At 38.5% G+C, this 21,082-nt stretch overlaps 1 protein-coding gene across 1 annotated transcript in view; it reads left to right on the top strand.

Annotated features, from left to right (window-relative positions):
• The window catches only part of LOC122810570, a 945,872-nt gene that overhangs the window by 6,953 nt on the left and 917,837 nt on the right, over nt 1-21,082 (top strand). Inside the window, exon 2 of the mRNA XM_044082150.1 lies at nt 19,820-20,409. Coding sequence (XP_043938085.1) covers nt 19,899-20,409 — 511 coding nt within the window. The 5' untranslated portion in view covers nt 19,820-19,898. The remainder of the gene's footprint in view (nt 1-19,819; nt 20,410-21,082) is intronic.

The following is a 21,082-nucleotide window of genomic DNA, read 5'->3' as shown; positions in this document are numbered from 1 at the left end:
GCATACTTTCGGCCACACGACTTTCGTTAATAAGCCGTCAAAATTTTGATGGCCGACCATAAAGCCATGCATTTTTAGTTTCTAACTAAATAATTAAATCACATAGAACAGTAATCAAGTATTTTTGATAAAATAAAGTTATTTTCTTACAGTGGTTATTTGATTAATCCTGTCTTTAGGAATGAAGTGCAAGAGGCTAGTATGAGCCAGAATCCTGAGGAAGGTGAATGCCTTACTTTTCTTACTTATTCTGGTTATTGTTATTTATAGTGTACTATGGAACAACTGAGATACTTATTTAAAACAGCAACTGAAAAGAAAGTACAGACAGAAACCTATCTCCCTTCACAGAGTCTGTGGACAGTGGTCACTCAGTGCATATTGCAACCGAGCCAAGGCTTTTGACACTGTTCCCTACTCTAATGTTATTGAAATGTTAGATACAGTTAATATAAACTCTCATGCTTGTTGTTGGGTTGCATAGTGGCTATACAACATACCCTGAGTTGTGAAAGTTGTTGGTACCCTGTCTAAATTTAAAATTGTAATTAGTGGAATACCACAGATATCAATGCAGTGCTGTGCCCTCTCCTGTTTGACATATATTTTCTACAAGCATCCATCCCAATATCCCAGAATTGTGGTTGCCTAAGTTTGCTGATGAGTGCAAGCTTACACTATTATCTGCATATCCACTGATACTAACTAGCTCAGGCAAGGGTTGGAATATGCACATACTTGGTAATGCTCTCAAGCTAAATACAAAAAAAGTGCAACTTTGTAGCGTTTGATAAAAAAAAGTTGCTCCCACCTCAAGTTGCAAATAATACTCCTTTTCGCAGAGACACAGTTATAAGGGACCTGCATATTTCATGGAGACTCTCTCACTCATTCATGTTGTTTATACCATAGTCAGGAAGTCCTTTTTCTGGACTCAGTTAATTACAAGGAAAATCTGTCAAGATTCAAAACAGTTATCCTACTGCTGTAATATTCTAAGACTAATAATCTAATGCAGTGATTCCTGTATATAACTGATACATAGCTTTTTTTCACAAAACCCAGGGATAGCTCTCATAATCCAACATACTACTAAAATGTATCCCTCACAAATTGTCAAGGGAAAGTAAGCATTCATAGCTGTTATGCTTAAGTGCAGTAAGAAGTTTCACTCGTAGTACACAGAAGTTATGTTGAAGTGCAGTGGTGGGAAGATGATTCTGAAAGTGGTATGCAAATTACGATTAGAACATAATGAGATGGAACTGAGGAGGGTGTAAATTTCTTGTGTACATGAGTCTGTCTTCCTTCCTTTTGCAGAGTGGTTATAAAAAGGGGATTGGCGCCTTTTCTGTCTACTTTGCAGTCCAGAAAGATGCTCACTTTCACGGCAAGGCTTCCTGCTCTATGGTGCTCATCTCAGCCAAGCCAAAACCAGGTGGGCTGATCGTGGCCTGCTACCCTAGGGGAAGCAGATATATGTGAAGAATAACTCACATTAACTTTGCTGACAGGAGTTATTGGATAAGTTTGAAGGAGGTAGAAATATAATATTGTTTTTAGTGAATTTGTGTGTCCCACGTATAGGAACTGGGAGAAATGTGTGGCATTCGTACACCTGTGGGTACCAAGGTTTGTACAGTCGTCATTATACTTGCCACAGGGACCTTTTAGAGACAGATTGGGAACACACTGGGTATCTTACAGGCTTTTAACTCAAGGTTACTGTAGCAGTTCATCAGCATACTTTTAGCAAATGTGGATGAGCATAGCTGTTTCTTAGTGTCACCACAGAACTGAGGGAGTGTCATGTTTGCCTTCAGCGGAATGGCACATTTTCCTGAAATGCTTTGTGCAGTAGATTGTACACATGTTGCTATAGTGACTAAGCATTACCTCTGGGGCATGGTATCTTAACAGGAAGGGCTACCATTCTATTATACTGGGTGCATCACCAGTGTATTGTTCCAACATCCTGGCAGTGCCTATGATTCACACATTTGGCATACAAATTTGCTATACTGCTACTTCCTACTTGGTCAGATCCCCGAAGGTCATCTAGTTTATGTATGCAAAGTATTATAACATTGCTAATTTTACTCATTTATATGTGTGTGTGTGTGTGTGTGTGTGTGTGTGTATATATATATATATAAAATCACACATGGGCATAGGTAATAGTGAGTAATGCCCCCCCTTTTGTTATTTGTCCCCTCCCTCTTTTGTTTACTGGAGGCAACCCACTCGGAACTTGGCTAATGACAGCTGTCCATAACCTGTGGGGAGCTACTTCCGTGTTCCAAACATGGTTAGTCATCGAGTGAGTGTTTGACCTGCTCAAAGCCCATTTCTGTTGCTTGGATGAGATATGAAACCCTTCAATATTAACCTGTTACTGTCTGCTGAATGTTTATAGCCTGTTGCATTCTTAATAACATGATTTTGCATTGTTCTTTTACTCATCTGTCACGGGGAGCAGTGCAGCTCCTTCTGTTATTTGTCGCATGAGTTATGATAGTGGCTAACCTGTGGCAGAAGCACAGAAGCCCTTGAGGTTGACTCGTGTATGATATATAGCTGCTGAGGAGAAGAGGTGGTATCTAGTCTACAACTGCAGGCCATAGCATTCATAATGTGAGTGCAAAGTTACAGATGTAATACTTGGTGCATGTAGTGTTACTTTTGGGCTGTGCTGAGTGGTGCATGATCATCTTACATTGTGAATGACTCCTCTTCACATATCATAAACAAAAATATGTTTTCAGAAGGTATTCTCCAGTGTCATATCTACAGTGCTCAGTTGTCAGTGGCACAAGCAGTAGTTATATTGGCAGACTTTGCATGAACTGTAAAAGAGTAGGTGTAATGTAAAAAGGTTTAGGGCTTTACTGTATGAGTAGTTAATTGCTAGTAGCTCATTGCTGTGTTAATGAACTTGTGTTTACTTGTTAAAAGAAATATATTTTATTTTATATTGTGAAATGTTTCACTGCTACTGCAGTTCTGTTTTTTTTGTTTCTTATTTCTTTCCAGTATAAGATGTACGTGCAGCATCATATGTGATGTCAGCTCCTGCAACCCATGTTATGCAAAATTAATTCTGACAAATAACTTTTGTACTACTGATGTTCAAAGGTATTTTTTTTTTGTTTTGCTTTTTACCTTTGGAAGGTGTCATACACAATGTCCCTGAAAAACAGTGTCTGTGATGGTCTTAAGGACTGTAAGCATGTACTAGCATGAGAGCTTGGTGCTGAGTTTCTCCAGTGGCAGGATCTACTGGATGCAAGAAACCTCTTTGATATTGACCTAACAGTATTGTGGGGCCTAGACCTTGACTAAGAGGTTGTACCATATGCTGTGGAAGTCTGACGAGTCCCAACTGCATTCTTCTGGAGGAATCCACATGAATGCATACAGCACTGTCTTGGGGGACACAGTGTGTCCAGCCTACTTTTCCTCCATCCATACAGATACTGCCTTGTCCTCATCCAGCTGTATCCACCATGAGTGAGTCTACTAAGTCCCTTACTAATGAGCTTATGGAGACTGACATGAATCCCATGTTTACAGCCTTGCTGTGCAAGAGGATTGTTATGGTATTGTCCCTTGAATTCACCATTTTTATTTATTTGTGAATTTATCTTTTATATCCTGTAGAACTCTAACCATTTCTACCTGACTCCCAGTAGCAGTTGCCTGTCCTGACGTATATTATGGCAAGGGGTTCGGGGTTGGTGTAATGGTTAAGGTGTTTACCTCACAGATGCAAAGAGTAGGATTTGATTCTCACTTTGGGATGCATGGCTAGGCTTAAAAAGGCCCTTGTGGTTATTAATCTAGTAAACACATATGAACCTCTGGCACCTCTGCTAGTAAACACCTATTAACCTATGGCACCTGTGCTGCTGAGTACCCAAGGTCTTGCATTCTCTGGAACTGGCTGTGAGAGATGTCTTCACCTAGCACCCCTGTGTACAGGTGTGACAGTGGGTATTGCTGTCTTAGAAAGAGCAGACTCTTCTTCAAGGGTTCAGACTGCACACAAGAGGTAGGTGTTGAGCTGAATGGTGTTTCCGTCCTTGATGTAATGTAGTTTCACATTATGCTGATTATGAGAGCATGTTTTACTGCTCATTGAGTTATCCAGTTATCCATTTGCTGTGGGGTAGTCGTTCTGCCAATACGCTGTGTCACTGTATTCCATTGTCCTGAGGCAGTGTCATGAGCATGAGAGTAACAGCATCATCACGGACAGCCATTCTGCTGTCAGCTTCAGCCTGTTGTCTGCAGCAGAGCATATGTTTGGTTCTACTGGTAATCCTCTTATGAAATATGTAATGATGTGGTTAATGTGACCTGCGACGGGTATATAACTTTCTACTAAAGGAATGATGGTCCCACTTAGCATGGAGTGTCTGCAGAGGTTGTCTTACTACTGAGAAAACATTTAAGTGTTGTGTGCACAGTTGCCATGGCAAGTACACCTACCCTGAAATTAGCAGCTCCGGCCCAACCCACACCTTTTGCCGTGCCTGTATATGCATGTTGGAGATGTGTAAAACTACTGGTGTCAATGCCACCTCAAAAGATTCCTGTACCATCATCCTATGCATCAACGTCACTGCCCTTTACAGTGAGCATGTACTGCTTATAAGCTGCTAAAAGTTGAATAGTGGAAGAGGTGCCACCATTGATGCTATGGAAAAATTGAATTCTACCTAGCCTTTGTCCTTGCATGGCCCACCATGCCATTAGCTCTTTTGCTACACAGTGTCAAGGTGTGGTTCCTTCCCTCTACACCATTTGTGCAAGTCATAACTTTGTTCCATTCCTTATCTCAGTCTGCCTGCTTTGTCTCCCCTTTTCCAAAGAGATATTTTCCATATGTCCTAGGTGCAGCGAAGTTGATTCTTTGCAAATAATCACACATTCCTATTCTGCCTGACTGCAGTCAGGTTTGTGCCTTGCATTTAACAGTAGCGAAACAAAGATAAACATTAATTATCCATGTGATAATTTTACTCACATTTGTGTTGTAATTAATTTTTTCTTTCTGTTTCTTCTGTTTCTGTCTTATTCATGTGTCACCTGCACTGTGTGTGAAACTGCACAGTGAAATGTTGGCCTGTGAAACAATACTGGATGTTGAGGGGAACTGAATGAAAAATCATTTATCAGCTATGTATTCTTTCAGTTACAGTACTCTAGTCTGTACTTTGGCCCTGAGCATTTCCATTACCGGAGCTCACAGTCTGCAGTAAACTACATTATAAATATTAAGATAATGAACATAGCTGTGAATATGACACTTTACACATGAAAAGCAATTGCATGCACAAATACAATATTCCTGCAAGATTTTCTGCCTTACCAGTAATTTTAAAGCTAATCCTGAAAATGTGAGACTAAAATGTGCTAATAACTGCTTAATTCTTATTTTCCTCTTAACTGTGCCTTTTTAAGATGTTTCTAATTAATTCACACTTTCTGTCAACCTTTGCAGAGTTTACCAGCTGCAGAAATGGTGATTTTATTACAGTTGTAGTTCTTATGTAAATTAGACTTTGTTGCGCTGAGCTACAAGAATCACACAACGTGTTTCTGATGGCATAGCTGAGTTCTGACTATTGTGGATGACTTGCAGAATGTTCATGCACATGCAAATGAGCTGTTTGATACTCAAGATGGCAGTGTGATGCAAGTGCATGTGAAGGTAGTCTGCAAATGTACTTGTTTTCTGAACGCAGTGGAAGCTCCATAGAGTGTATGGAGCCAGACAGAGTAATATCACGCAATAATAGTCTCAGTTTCATACTTGACTCTTCATTCTTATTTGAACTTGGCTGGGGGAACATAGCTTCCATAAAAGCTCAAGACTGTAACTCAAGATAGTTTGTTAAGAAGACCAAAATTCCCTTTCACCTGCTGCATGCATCAAACCTGCAAAAGTTGTAGAGTACCTCTGTTGGAGGAGGCTGGAAGAAAATAGATACATGGACAGAGTTAGGGGATCATTTGTCATCACTGACAGCTATACCCAACTTTGGAGAACAGTATAGGTATAAGTATGATGATTTGTAAAGGTGGATGGATGACCAGCTGGCCTGGTGGTTTGAAGAGTTCCAGGAGAGTAGGACAGCATTAGAGTATAACATATGTATGTTTCTATTAATGTGTAATATACAGATATAGATTGTGTGTTTCATAATTCTTCAGAGCTTAGAAAAAGTAGTGTACCAACTGTTTCATGGGTATAACTGTTGGACAGACTTTGAAGATGTTGGCTTAAGACTCGCATCAAAGAACTACTTGCTGACATATTCTTCATTTTTATTGTAAGTTATCAATTTTGGCTGCATTATGATATTAATTGGACTTAAATAGCAACCATTTCATGCTATTGCTGCATGGTGCTGATATTACTTGTGATATATTACTGTGGTCATAACTCAGTTTGGTGAAATTTCCAGTCAGAAATGCATTTAGTAAATTTGTATGTAGCACTACCAAAGGCCTTTGCAACACCATTCTTTAAGGCATGAAAGCTGGTATTGAGTTCTAGAACTTTTCTCACCTTCTGTAAGTGTTACATTCAGAGTGACTGAGAAACCTGTAGGAGAAGGGGAGGAATTAGTTTGCCCTGCTATATACTTAATGATCGAAATAACACTGCAGTATCATATCAATATTAGTGATGTGTAATACACATATTAAAAGTGAACATTAATGGTAATTACTCATTTTAGCTTAGAGTGGACACTTGAAATATATATTATGTGTTTTTTATTTATTTATTGAGTGACATTTGATTACTGGGAAAGTCCAACTGGATAGAAGCCCATTTTCAGTGGAGGCCTGGGGAGAAAGCTCCAAATTATTACAGAATATTTTAAGAACAATCGTTATCTTCAAAAATAAAACAAAAATATCCACAGTTTAAATAATTGTAACAAATTAGACATAATATAAAACAGTGGTTAAGAATCAGTACAAGTTGTATGACAATCATTTAATATGTAGAGAAATTTTAGACAGTTTGTAGAGAAATTAAATGTAAGTTAGCGTAATACAAACAGAATTTGTAATATGTAGTGAGGGGAAAACAGGCTTATGACATATTTAAAGAGAAAATCAGGGAAGAGAATTTGATAGAAGTAAGGAAATAAGTGAAGACGGGTGAGTAAGGAGGTATAATGAATGAAAAGATACTTGTTCGCATTTAGCGATGTAGTTTATCCTGGTTTGAGCAAAAATAGAGCCAGAGTTTAGCTAAGGAGTCTTTCAGAGTAATTTTGAAAGATGGGAAGGGGAGGGTGTTGACCTGATGGATACAGGTAAGAAGTTCCAGGCCTTCGCAACCTTGTACGAGGTTATAAATTTATATACAGGCAGAGCAATGTGTGCAGGACTCTGGCCTTCATGAAACTGATTACCTGCTGAGGTTGCCTTAACAGCTATCTTTTTACCAGTACCTAGATCAATAGCTTACCCCTCTGCCAGCAAAGTTGTGTGGTGCATAATTTCTAGTTGCAAAGCATTCTCTCATTTTGTCATAAGCATACATATATATTTTTTTTACAGTATGGATATCACCCCATCTTTACAACCAGAATTTAAACATAACATTTCGCTATGACCCATGCAATGAAACACTGCATACATTTACAAAGTTACATATTTAATTTGATAATATGTAACATAATGAAGTTTACTATTTCTTTGTTGACAACTACATAATTCCTTGGTTGGTGCATAACTTAGAAAATGGTTTAAAAGCTGGAGAGACTTTTTGGGGGGGGGGGGTGGATGGGCTGGAAGAAATGTAGAATATAAGCTGGGAGGGGGTATACAGCAGAAAGTGCATAGCTATTTTGCTAAGAGAGAATATATGGGAAAACCTTGTAGAAATATTACGTATTGCATTCCTTTGAAGCAGGATACAAATGCACATGGGTTTGAGTAATCACTTCCTTTTTCCCTTTTTGTAACAGCTGAAGAAGTGATAAAGTTAAGCTGTGCACAGTATCACTGGAGGCTGCAGTCTCTAGATCCCTAAACCCTTTAGTATGGTTTACCATCAAAAAGGAAATAAAAATAGAAATAAAATTAAATAAAATTGAATTGAATAATTATGCAATCACCCATTTCAACTGGTCAGGCTGTCATACTTACAGCAATTGTAAGTGGTCAGTAAGTACAATATTCATTGAGGATTAATGACTTGCAGAAATGTATATACTTAGTCATGGTCAAGGAAAGAAAGTGCTGTCAGACATGAAACTGAATCACTACTTACTAGTATGTACTGTTTAATTGCAGAAGGTTTATGATATTTCATTAAGTGAATTCATATTCAGTCATAGTAAAGCAGTATTAGATAGAGGAATCCTTTTGAAGTGCTAAAAGATGTGAACATGTAGCAGTACTTAACAGTTTACCACTTACAGAACCTGTAGTTCTTCTAGAAAAACATTGCTACTTTAATGGGGAATGATGGCAAAACCTGGCAGGATGTGATTTGGGAGAATGGCTTGCCTAATCTGAATCCAAGTGGTTAATTTAATGCGGGTGTACTGAAAATGTTTAGCCTATGCTTCCTTATGTGATGAATTTAGCTGATGCTTCTAGAAGAGCTTCTTCCACATATCTTTGAGGTCAGAGATGTGGAGTCTGAACAGACCATGCTTAAGGCTTCAGTAGTTCAGATGATGGGAAGAAATTCAGGTTCAAAGGTTGTCAGCGCTTGTAATAGCAGTAACCTGGGCAGTAGAGGTGAGAGAACCTGTTAGGCTAAAGAAAGTAGCCTTCCATGTAATGTTTGCATGGCAGTCTATGGTTTGATGGATAGATACCAACAAGGCAGGAAAGTCACAGCTGCAGCAGTCAAAGTGAAAGCCCAGATGTGGAAGGACTGTGGCGAGGCCATGGAGAAAGACATTCACACACCTTCATACAGGTTCTGGCATACCATCTGGAGAATCAGAAGGGAGAGGTAGGCTATTGTCAAAGCTGTTCTGAGAAAGAGTGGAGAAATGTTGACTTAAGATCTTTTAATGGATTTTAGACGTTTTACTGGAAAAATGAATTATAATGTCATTTTTGACAGTAGCATGACAGCAGTTGATCCCCTCAGAATTTCAAGCACATTCAACTCCCACATACATCCCACAATCTCTTGTTTGAAAGGATGTGTGAATTGGATTTTTGTAATGCCCTTACCAACAACAGGGGTTGGCCTATTGAGCACAACAATTTTCGGCAGTTTTTCATCTTGCTGGGTGTCCTATACCAGCTGTGTAGTATCCTCATCTGCATGTCATATTTTGTGCCTGTCTTGTTTAGTCGGTGTACTATACACCACACGTCTTCCTAAATGTCATCATCTTTCCTTCTGGGTCTTCCCCTGTTAATCTCTCTCTCTCTCTGTCTCATTTTTTTCTCCCTTTTTCTGTCTCGCTCGCTAACATCTCCACACCGTTATTTTTACCAGTATTCATAGAGATTATTCTAGCTCCCCCTTTATAGTGATCAGCCACCTTTTCTCTTAATCTGGGCTTTTATTTCCACTTCCTTCCCATATTGCTCCTTTTCTATTATTTTCATAATCTAATGCTTCTACTGTATGCCATAGAAAGAAAGTCAGTCTCCATCCTTCACACAAAATTTTCTCTTTAGTTCTCTAAATCCCTGTAGGCTGTTTTATTCCTCTACTTGTAACATGTCTTTCACACAATAGATTCTGTACTATTTGTCTAACTTCTACCCCATCACTTTCAATAAGTCAGCATCCCATAGGTCTCTGAGTTCTGCATCTTCCCAGCTCTTCTACTTTACTGCTCCCCTGAATGTTTTAGTAGCTTTTTCCTTTTTCTGTGCTAGTCAAGTCTCCTTTTCCATCCACCCTTTCCCTCGGCTCCAAACTTAATCACCTTACTTTTGAATTCTGCCTCCCCTTGGGTTACTAAAACACATTTATTGCTATAGCATGTCTTCTGAAACAGGCATCCCTACCTTACTCCCTTTTCCTGCTGTCATTATTTCGTTGTTTATTCTCCCCTCTTCCTTTCAATGGAAACTTATCATAAATTCTTTGCATCTTTACAAAGCATTTCTTTTGGGGCTGCAGCTGAGCATATCATAGTAATCCTTCACTAGGAGTAAAAATCATTACTCTCACTACCTTAATCTGTCTTCCTAAATTAGTAACCCTACCTGTCCATTTATCCAGCATGTCTCTAATCATCTTCATCTCCAATTTCTTTAAATTGTACATTATGAATTCCCAAAGTTCTGCTTAACCAATTAACTAGGCAGCAGTACGTTAATTTATAAACAGCAAATACAGATAATATCAGCTGTTCATTCTAGGGAAATTCATGAGATTAAAAAAAGAATTAAAAAAGAAAAAGAAAACTTTGGAAGACCACTGAGGCGACTACCTACATGTGATCAGCCAAGTTCCTGACTAAAAAACCTAATTAGGTACCCCAACTCCCACATTCCACTTGATGGTCACTGCCACTGGTCTATGACTGATAGCTGGGCTGGCAAGTAAACACTTGGAGGAGTGTTACCATAGTTATTAAAAATAGTGTTAGTTGTCAGGGCTAATAACACTGTAGAGAGTCATGATGAGTAATCATACCAATGTACTTTGTTGTGCTGTGAAGATATAATTCTTAAAATGGTGACCAGTCCAGAATGGTAGATTAGTGCTGCGGATAATAAAAGTGCTCAGAATTAAGCTGTAGGTATTTTTAGTGCGTTTGGCCGTCAAGACGCTATTAAATTAACAAGTTAAGCCATCGTTTATTTCCTGATTGTTTTTAAATCAAATTTTCATTCTGTGTGTGTCATCTGAAATTGTTATGTAAATTAATTCTGATATATTTGTATTAAAGGAAAGCTCAACCAAGAAACAGAGAAATTCTGCACAACACTAATACGTCAAGCCCACCATGGTTCTTTTTGTATTTTAATTTGTTATACCTCAGTGTGGGTATTTATTTTATTTGTTTTCCAGAACAGAGCACTGATCTCCATAGTCCTTTTTCACATTCAGCCCGGGAGTGATGTCTGGTTAAGTGACTTGCTCAGAGTCACGTAGTTAGGCAATAAAGGCTAAGGGAATCAAACCTTGCACCTCTCAACCACAGGAAACAACTTGTTAACAACTCCTTAATCCTCTAAGCCAAACTGACAAGCAGGTATGAGGGTGATTACCATACTGATGTAATTTTTTTTATGTAGTTCTCTTTTTTTCACAGTGCAGTTTCTGTCCTAATAATATGATACAGTATAGAAGTAAATAACTAAAAAAAAAATGCTAGTTCGTGAGATTTTTAAAGTATTATTTTAGTTTTCCCCAATTTGCAGCAGCACTGGAGTTGCTATATTTAGAGGTAGGAGGAGTGGAGGGAAATGTTTCACAAGGGGGCAGGGGGTTACAGATAATGTTCTTAAATGAACTGACTTTTAAAACTCTGAGAAAACACAGTTGTTAACCTTCAAATATTAGTAGATTGCCTGTAATAAGGGGTGGAACTCAGTAAGGTTACCACCAGGTGTACATGAGGAGTGCACCTTCTGGTAACTTTTCTACATTTAGAAACAGCCCTACCACAATGCTTTAGTATGAAGAATTACAGGAGCACAGTGAGCTGTCTCCATGGCCATGCTAAATGATGATAAAGCAATCTGGGGGGTAAGGCATATGTTAATTAGCCATGTCCCTTGAACAGCCTGAAAATTACTTGTCTGTGTGGGGTGTGTGTGTTAATCTGTGTTGGCTTTGGAGGTCACAACAGTGGGGTTAGTTAAGGGACAGTATGTGTGTGAGTGAATGGGTGTGTGCATGTGAATGTGATTGGGTGGGGGGCTGTGTGTGTGTGTGTGTGTGTGTGTGTGTGTGTGTGTGTGTGTGTGTATATGTATGTGTGTGTGTGTGTGTGTGTGTGTGTGTGTGTGTGTGTGTGTGTGTGTGTGTGTGTATGGTTCCCCTTCACAAGATCAAATGAATGGAAGTTCGAAATGCATAAGCTTGAGACCAGAATCTCAAACTTCCATTCACTTGAAATTGTGAACGGGAAGTTTAGGGTTAGAAAAAAAAAAGAGTTTGGTTACCTTTTTGCAGGGGGCTAGGTCCCCCTGCACCCTTGCAGTTGTCATGTAAGAGCTGCGTGACCGCACTATAGTGGAGGACTGGGAAATCTTCCGTTTTGTGTTTATGCATATAGCGTGGAATGGGAGATTTCCATTTCCTTTGCTGTAGTGCGATCTTGGAGTAAGAATAGTAAGTAGGGGGGTTGTGGGGGGTGCAGGGGGGCAAAACATTAGAAAGGTGTTTTTTTTTTATTTTTTTATTTTCCCTTCACATTTTTGAGATTTTGGCTTCGGGGTTATGAATTTCGTGTTTATAGGAATTTGATCTTGTGAAGGGGAACACTATATATGTGTATATATATATATATATATATATATATATATATATATATATATATATGGATCTAGGACTTTTGATAGAAAGATCAAATGTCCGAATCCATTATCACCAAACTTACTTTACCGAAAGTGCTTTCACCAAAAAAGCGCTTACGGTAAAGTATATTTACTGTGCAACAGCTGCCTTCTTGGTATACAATAACATTAGTTCTGCATCTGCCTTATGCGCTTCTCTCTGGACTGGGAGTTGGCCTTTTCCCTGCATTTTTCCATGCAGTAGCCTTAAACAGTGCAGATGATTTTTTTGTCTACACAGACAAAGATACATGCATAGACACAGACACACACACACACACACACACACACACACACACACACACGAATATACAGTACCTCTCCATCCATCCATCGCCTCATGCTCTACAGGAGGCTCATTAGAACTGTAAGTAGTACTCACATTGTGTTAGAATGCTTTATTCTCTGATATGGTCATTCAGAGAGTCAAGACCTTTGATGTATTCTTGATAGCCCAAATAACAGTCGTTAAAATTCTGTATTTCTTGTGATGATTATTTTTGTCTAAAGCTCATTAGTGTCTCCCCACGTAAGAGGTCCACTGGCTAGCCATCCTTTTATAACCGATGCAATGCTCATCAATGTGACATCAGCCATTACAGTAAGTAGATGAATGCTTTGTTTCCTGAAAAGTTAATGGCTGGGGCTGCCAGTGCTAAAGTTTCTTCTATGTGACTAGTCACTGACCTTGTACTAGCTTTGGTGAGATATAATCTTCAGATGCCTACTGTTGCCATGATTAACATATGGTGGATACATTAGATGTATTTCATTCAGTTATTTTTTAGACTTTTATTTATTAGACTGAAAGATTAACTAGTGAATCTTATTGATTGTAATGTTTTTTATATCTTAACCAGTTTAGACTTAATGTGTATTTCTTGGTAAATTCATACAATCAAGCTGGTACTGTTCAGATTTTGAAGCTTTGTCTTACTAATAAGACTGTTTCTAGTTACTTGAGCTTTACAGCTGTAAGCCTGACTGATGGCCATAACATAAGCCCATAACTTCTGAGATGAGTGGTGCTACTTTGTTCAGGGAGGATGACGTGATAGTGTTTGTGCTTATCACTTAGCTGTACACAGCATAGTTATCTACTGGTTGGTATAACTTTGTAATGAAATGCCTTTCTAAATGTGTGCACATCACCATCTGGTGCACTGTTTTTTTGTGTTAAAACATCTTTCCTGTTAACTTTTTTTATATAAAATCGCACTGGCTAAGAGGAATCTTTTGCCAAATGAAATTTGAAAATAAACTCAGTACCATGTCTTAAAAAAAATCTTTGAACACCTGATGACATCTAAGTCATGCTTATGCTGTATTGTCAATGGATAGAAATCCTACTAAGGACTTTGCAGCTAACTCAAGCCTGCATGCTTTTGTGATTTTAGTTTTACTATGCATAAACACCCTCTGAGTCTCTCCAAATTATATAGGTCTGCCTGTGCCAGAGCAATACTTTCAACTACTAGTAATATAATGTTGCACTGGTTATAATAATTATCAGTTATTAATTGTATATTTGTACAGTTGTATTTCTGCAAAATGTGTTGTGCTATAACTTACTATTTATGTTATAGTGTCAAAATTGTTTTCGACCTATGTTAAGGATGGAAGGGGTCCCATAACCAGACCACATACCTGGTAGGAGATCAGTAACTGCATAAGTAAATCAAAATAGTCTTATTTTTTTTTTTTCTTACAATCCTATAGTCCCAGCAGCCTATATTGGGGGTGTCCTTCATCTGCTTTGATGTTGAATCCTCTATTGAGCCCACACCCATCCCTAATCCACCCACATACCTTAAATGGCTACTTTTTCACAGGGGTTACCAACCCAACTCTTGAAAGCTGGCAATCACAGTGGACTAGAAAGTTAGGTGAGTAGATCGTCATCATAGCCACAGGCAGAGGTACTGTTTTTTTATGTTACAGCCCTATCCCCATTGCATGCTGCCTTTATGTTTACTAGCCAATGTCTGCAGTGAGGTGTATTCCAAGAACATCCCAGTCCATGCCAAAGGAATGGAAAATGCCTTCCGCACTCATCCACATGCCTAGCCCAGCTGTCACTGTAAGCCAGGGTCTCCATCAGGGTACCAAGACCAGCTCTTCTTCTTCCTCCATGTCATCCTAACCCACTCCCCAAACAAAGGAGAGTATACAAGGTTCCATCCCTCCTCTCCTCCCCTGGGCACCTCCAACAGATTCCTGAACTGTTAACTGAACTAGTGTTACCTGGGTCAAAGTCAGGAGTTTGTTTCCCTGAACCAATAGAGAGGACCTCATTTTTTTTTTATGTTTATCTTTCTTTCCTGTTGTATATATCTTCTTATTTTCCCTTTCCCTGTGTTCTTCCTATAAAAATAGTATATTAACTTGCTTCCTTAGGTTAGCTGCTGTAGTGGTCACACTTGTTCTGTAATATTTCCCTTCCCTTCTCTTACCATAGTTCCGTCTAACAGTGTTGGCTTTGAGCCTTGTTGTGGACCTGGACTCTAGACCGTCTCTCTCTGTCTGTCTGTCTCTCTGTCTTACTGAAACATGGCTTAAGCCTACATATTAAATGGTTAGTGATGCTTTCCTCAGTATTTAACTTGTAAGGTAGAATTACAAAGGCTAATGGATTAGTGGTGCTCCTGTTTATCTGTTATATCTATCTGTATGTCTGCCATATTTGCTTCTGCCTCCTTAAGAACTTTTCTAGATGTGTCTGATAAATCTTAGACTTAGTACAAAAATGTCTGTTTCATCATCAGTGCGTGTGAGTGAGTGTATGTGTGTCTGTGCGTGTGACCATACAGTCCTTATTGTATTTATGAATTCTTACACTACAGTTCCTCTACCCACCCAAAATGGCCTTCTCACTTTTAAATCTTCACTATGCTTCATTCTTGATAATGCATGGCAGATGGTTCCCTCTTTTGAAGGTTTTAAGGGTTCACCAGACTTTGTTCATTTTTCTGTCAGGTAACATTGAAGCCTAGTTTTGAAGTTACCATTCACATCCTTCTCTGCAATTTTTGGTCCCCTTTTTAAGGGGAAAATATCATTTTGGAATCTTAAGCTCTTTCACCTTTAGCCAGTTTCTTCTCTGTTTTGTCCTGCAAAATCGGATGTCCTTCTGAACTACTTTAGTTCTGTTTTCAGCCCCTCAGTCCTGTGAATCCACCTTCTAACTGTGAACTTCCATTACAGTTGCTAATGAAAGTACTTATTCAAGTGGGCACTGATACTTTGTTAATTTGGCATTTTGTGATATTATTTCAGTGGGCAGGCAATATATTTTATTAGAAGTTCTTTTTGTTTTCTTTTTCTTAGGACTTTAGCAAGACCTTGTGAATATTGTGGAAGAATAAGTTCTTAACACATGCAGTTCAGATTTTTATGTGAATATATCATTCACCAAAAAGTCCTGTCATCGCACTCCATCTTATACTGGTTTAGACCCCTATTTCAGGTACCTGTGAGCAGGGCCGGCATCAACTGAAATGGCATCCTAGGCGAAGTAGTTCTGTGGTGCCCCTTAAGCCCCGCTCACACCATAGTCAAGGAACACCCCCATTTGAGCCATGCCCGACAAAAACACTGCTAAAAAGGTAATTTGTCATCAGTTTATATATAAACCAGTGCATATGAAATACTCAGTTATGTGAGATACAATGAACGTTCACTCAGAGGAGTACAAATAGAGAACAAATTCACCTTTTTGATATATTTTATAAAGTCACACAGTAGAAATATGAAATCTTCTACTCCATGTTTACAAAGTTCACTGCTACTGATGTACATTAAGTCTCCAACATCACTCAGACCCACAGATACACAGTGCTATTCCTCTGCTATGGCAAGAATGCCAAGTAAATTAAATTATTTTTTCATTTATGTTTTAATCAATAGGTATTTTTAACTTCAGCAGCATGTGATCTATGAAACCTACCACCACTACCAAATACCTTTTCAGGTAACTGCACTGATTAACTTCCCTAGAAAATTTCAAAAGGAAAATTACAACTAAATAGCCAGGCACTGTGGTGTACAAATATCACGCACTTAGTAAATATAGCATGTGTACAGTAAGTCTACATCAAAAACAATCAGTAACATCATTCTCAAAGCAGAGCAGAATCTCAACAGCTTGTTACAAATTTTCTGAGTGTTAGCAACTCAACAAAAACCGAAAATGGTGCAGTGTGAGAAAACAGACTCAAACCATAAAATTAAAAAAAAAACTGCACTGTAACTCTATGGTACTAGAAGTACAAGTTTGAATTCAAAATGCAGTTCAGGGAGCGTTAAGAAACTCAACTTTGGCAATACTGACTGACTGCATTCTTTGAGTGATATCTCAGTGGCACACAACAGCATTTTGAACAAATTAAAACTCGTGTATGCATGCAGCTTAATTATCTTTTAGCAAAAAGCAGATTTTCCCGACCCTAACATAACATTTAAAACATCTGGAGAAAGTTGGTACCTAAACCTTTAGTTTTATTAGTTATTTTGTTACCTGGCAAGATTCACGAGGTTTAGTTGAGAAGCATCTGCACTATAGATTACCTTGTGAGCCCTGCCAGGTAACAAAACAAATAATAAAAATAAAAGCAATTACTGACTGCCTGCAGATGTTCTCTTCAGTGATAACTCATCTGATTCTGTGCACAACAGCATTCTGAACAAATTAAAACTCAAATGCATGCTTGCAGCATGCTACTTTATTTTCTGGCTAGCGTAACTTTATCTTTCGGTAAAACTGAGATTTTCCTGACCCTAACACATCATTTAAAACAAAAACAACTGCAGAAACCTGGTACCTGAACCTTTATTTTTATTAGCTCTTTACCTGGCAAGATTCATGAGGGACAGTTGTTGAGAAACATCCGCACTATAGATTACCTTGAGAGTCTTGCCAGGTAACAAAAGAACTAATAAAAATAACAGCAATTACAAACTGCTTGCAGATGTTCTCTTCAACACCTCATGGACACAGTACAGCAGCATTCTGAAATAAAAAACTGAACTGCATGCATGCAGTTGCAGGCAGTTAGGTTCACATTCACATCTTTCCTTATTCATTTAGAGTACCCTTTCAGCCCCACACAACTCAAATCCCTCACTCTCAGCTTTCTTGTTTCATGAACACCCACATATTGTTTCATGAACACCCACATATTTTGACATTTTTAGTACCACCATTTCATTTCGGATGAGGATCGTGAAATTGGCACCACCTACTCTGGACACTACATCCAGCCTTACAAAAGACTGTCATCATTTCTGTGTCCATGCACACACAGAACCAGTGGCTGAATACAGCAACACTAGCATTATTTTTTCAAATGTATGGCTCAGTGACTGGGATTATCCCGTCCAATAACAATATAGTGTCTTGCTTTTGTATATTTTAATCATGGTAAATGACAGTAACTAAATAAACTAGCTGGAAAACCAGATCCAATGGAACCAATCAGAAAAAAGTGTCTCCAAAACACAATGTCATTTGTTATATACTGACAAAAGCACTAAATAAACCTGTTTTGGAGGAGAAACTTTTCTTGTGACTGGTTTTGTTGGATCTGGTTTTCCGGTTAGTCTGTTTTGATTCCTGGTTTTTCTATTGGCTAAATACGTTGAACAAAGCCATTAGTCTACCCTTTAAGAATCACTAAAAATCTAAAATCTTAAACCTATTTGGGGGTTACATTACCTGCAGCGTGTTCAGTACTTGCAATGGTAAACTCTAGCATCACGGAAAATAAAACAACTAAAATACCTCTGCTACAAACTGATGCCACCATCACTGAAAATAAAACAAGTAAAATACCTCGGCTACAAACTGACACCAACATCACTGCATGCAAAGAATCGTATTAAGAAGATATTTCCACTTGGCCCTGTATGCAGAACACTTTCTTACTGCTTTTATGTGCGAGCGCATGTTAATGTACCCAGCAGCATGATACATTATTTTCTCTTTTTCTGGTTAATTAATTATCTCTTATAAAGATTTCCCAGACCCTAACATAAGCTTGCTGCCTGCCTGAGCAAATATATAATATGATCCAATCCATTCAACTTACCTTAAGGCAATCAAAAGCAATGAAGCAGGCAGGCACAAAACAAACCCCCCAAAATTGTTGTTTGTGTAGCCCGCATGGTGAGGAGAACCAGGCTGACGATGATTCAAGCACGTCCATCCAGAGATTGTTTCAGGAAGTAATGAAAGCCAATAGATGCGCCCACCTCTATCTCGTTAATGAAGAAAGAAATGAGAGGTGGGTGTGACCTGAGCTATATACTGTTGATTGGAGCAGTAGCTTCAGTGGTATGAGAGCATCACAAGTGTAGCCACTGAGACTGTCACTCATCACATAGATGTGGTGGGGGGGTGGAAGAACACAGTAAGGGGCCATGCTATGTGCTGTGGAATTGTGCTTTGGACTATGGAAGTGGGGGAGGGTGCAAATGCTACAATATGGGCATGGGCAGTGAAACTGAAAAGTGAAGAAGAAGTAAAGAAACTAAGCAAGTTAAGTCAGTCAATTTGTGCCCTTTATGAGGACAGAATGTACGGCATCCTAGGCGGTTGCCTAGTTCGCGTATGCCTAAGGCCGGCCATGCCTGTGAGCTTTTCACATCATCCCTTCTAATAATGCCCCAGAGACACAGAATTGCCTTTAACTTGTGCAGCCTAAATACATTCCCTTTCGCTTCATTTTTTTTCATATGTTGTGTTTTATGATTAAAAACTGTATGGAACAGTAAGTCTCATCACTGACTTAAATGTTCCTTACATTTTTATCACTTGCTCTAGATGTTACCAACATTATACATTCTGTAGTATGTGCTTGCCACCATTGACATAACAATCTATGCTTGTCTTGGATTCTTGCTGTTTGTTGGATCCATTACTTTTCTTGTTTTGTGCCTATATAGCAGTGATCCTTGATGTATATAATCTGTGAGTGATCTCTGTATTTCTTTTTCTGGTGTCTTTTGCTTTTTTACAAGTCAGTACATTAACAGTAATGTTGGTATCCATTAAACAAATAATGTGTGATCTTAGAATTTTATGATATAGTATTTCTTGTTTTGACATGTAGTTTAAAATTCCTGTTTCATACTCTTAATGGTTACTGTTAAGTACAGGTGCATACTTTTAAGAGTGCTTTTTGATTTTCTCATTATTTCTTTTTTTATATATGTTTTTGCAGCACTGATTTTTATGACTGTGTACATATTTTACATGTATACCTACAGCTGTTCTCATTAACATATATTTTTTTTCACACAGGAATCTTGAGGTTTGGTTTCTGTGAGGAGCGAAACTTGTAGCCTTTTGCACCTATTGTGGACAGATTTCTAACTTTGAGATGAAGCCTCTTTGTTTAGTACTGTTGTTCATCCTGTCCGATACAGTGATTCATTACTTATTACATTATGGGCTCCTTTGTTGCTACCCTCAGAGTGACATTGGATTTGTTTGGGTACTTGGACTTGCTCGTCTCCCTCTGATGTGCAGTACTGCAAACTTTCTTCTCCAGAAATGGGATGCCCGTCCAGAATGGCTGAGAAAGCTCTATGCTGTGCTGTATACCACTGTCCTGTGCCTTACAGTTCCAGTGTATGAAACATGGAAGGCAATCTTCTCCATTGAAATTTTCAGTTTATACTCTGCCCTGTGCCTGTCCCCAGTACTGCACCTGACTGCCATGTTTGCGACTGTCTTTTGGGAGTGTCTGTTCTTGGGATGCAATGACTCAACAGAGGGGATGACACAGAAGAAGGCAGCAAAGGCTACTTTCAAGAGATTGTTGATCTATTCCAAACCAGACATCCTCCTACTTATTGGAGCTTTTGTATTTCTAACTCTTGCAGTTACAAGTAAGGAAATAAAATGTCTTACTAAAATGTGAACTATTTTTATTTGTTGAACTCTGTGTTTAGTAATGCCTGAAATTGCTGAATACTGCATTTTTTTCTTAAGGTTATAGATAACTTTTGAAATGCAGAGGTCACAAATATAGTCCTTACAATCCATACTTAAAAAATTCTGATCTGCTTACATAGTAGAGTAGATCTTGCTCATAGAACTCTGCGGTCATATATGTCAAAAGATTCTTTGTGATATGAAAGGAAGGGCAAGGAAGAGAGATGTGAAAGTTGAAAGAAAGCTTTCAAAAATCTCATACTGTAACTGTTATTAGATGGCTACTTTCAGACTGGCAAATGCAGGTTATCCCAAGCAGCTGTTTCTTATTGTTTGTTGCATACTGCACTACCATATAGAATAAATATTACAGATACTTAGGTAAAAGAAGTAATGTTTCTTTGTTTCAGAGATGGAACATGTTCTGTTCAGCAACTCTGCCTCAGACATACTTTTAGCTTATGTTTGTTCCAGCAGTTTGCAGTCTGCAGTGTGTGTACATCAGATTATTTCTTCTGAGTTGTTTACAGCTTCAGGTAACTAGATGGAGCAAAATAACAGCATCTGGTGACCTAAACGAATCAATAGAATAATATTTGAGACTTTATATTTCCTTCACTAACAGTA

Source organism: Protopterus annectens, chromosome 9.part0, assembly GCF_019279795.1.
Source record: "Protopterus annectens isolate FY-2018-M chromosome 9.part0, PAN1.0, whole genome shotgun sequence".
Classification (NCBI taxonomy): domain Eukaryota; kingdom Metazoa; phylum Chordata; order Ceratodontiformes; family Protopteridae; genus Protopterus; species Protopterus annectens.
The sequence above is the reverse complement of the archived record's forward strand: the minus strand, read 5'-3'. Positions and strand labels throughout refer to the sequence as shown.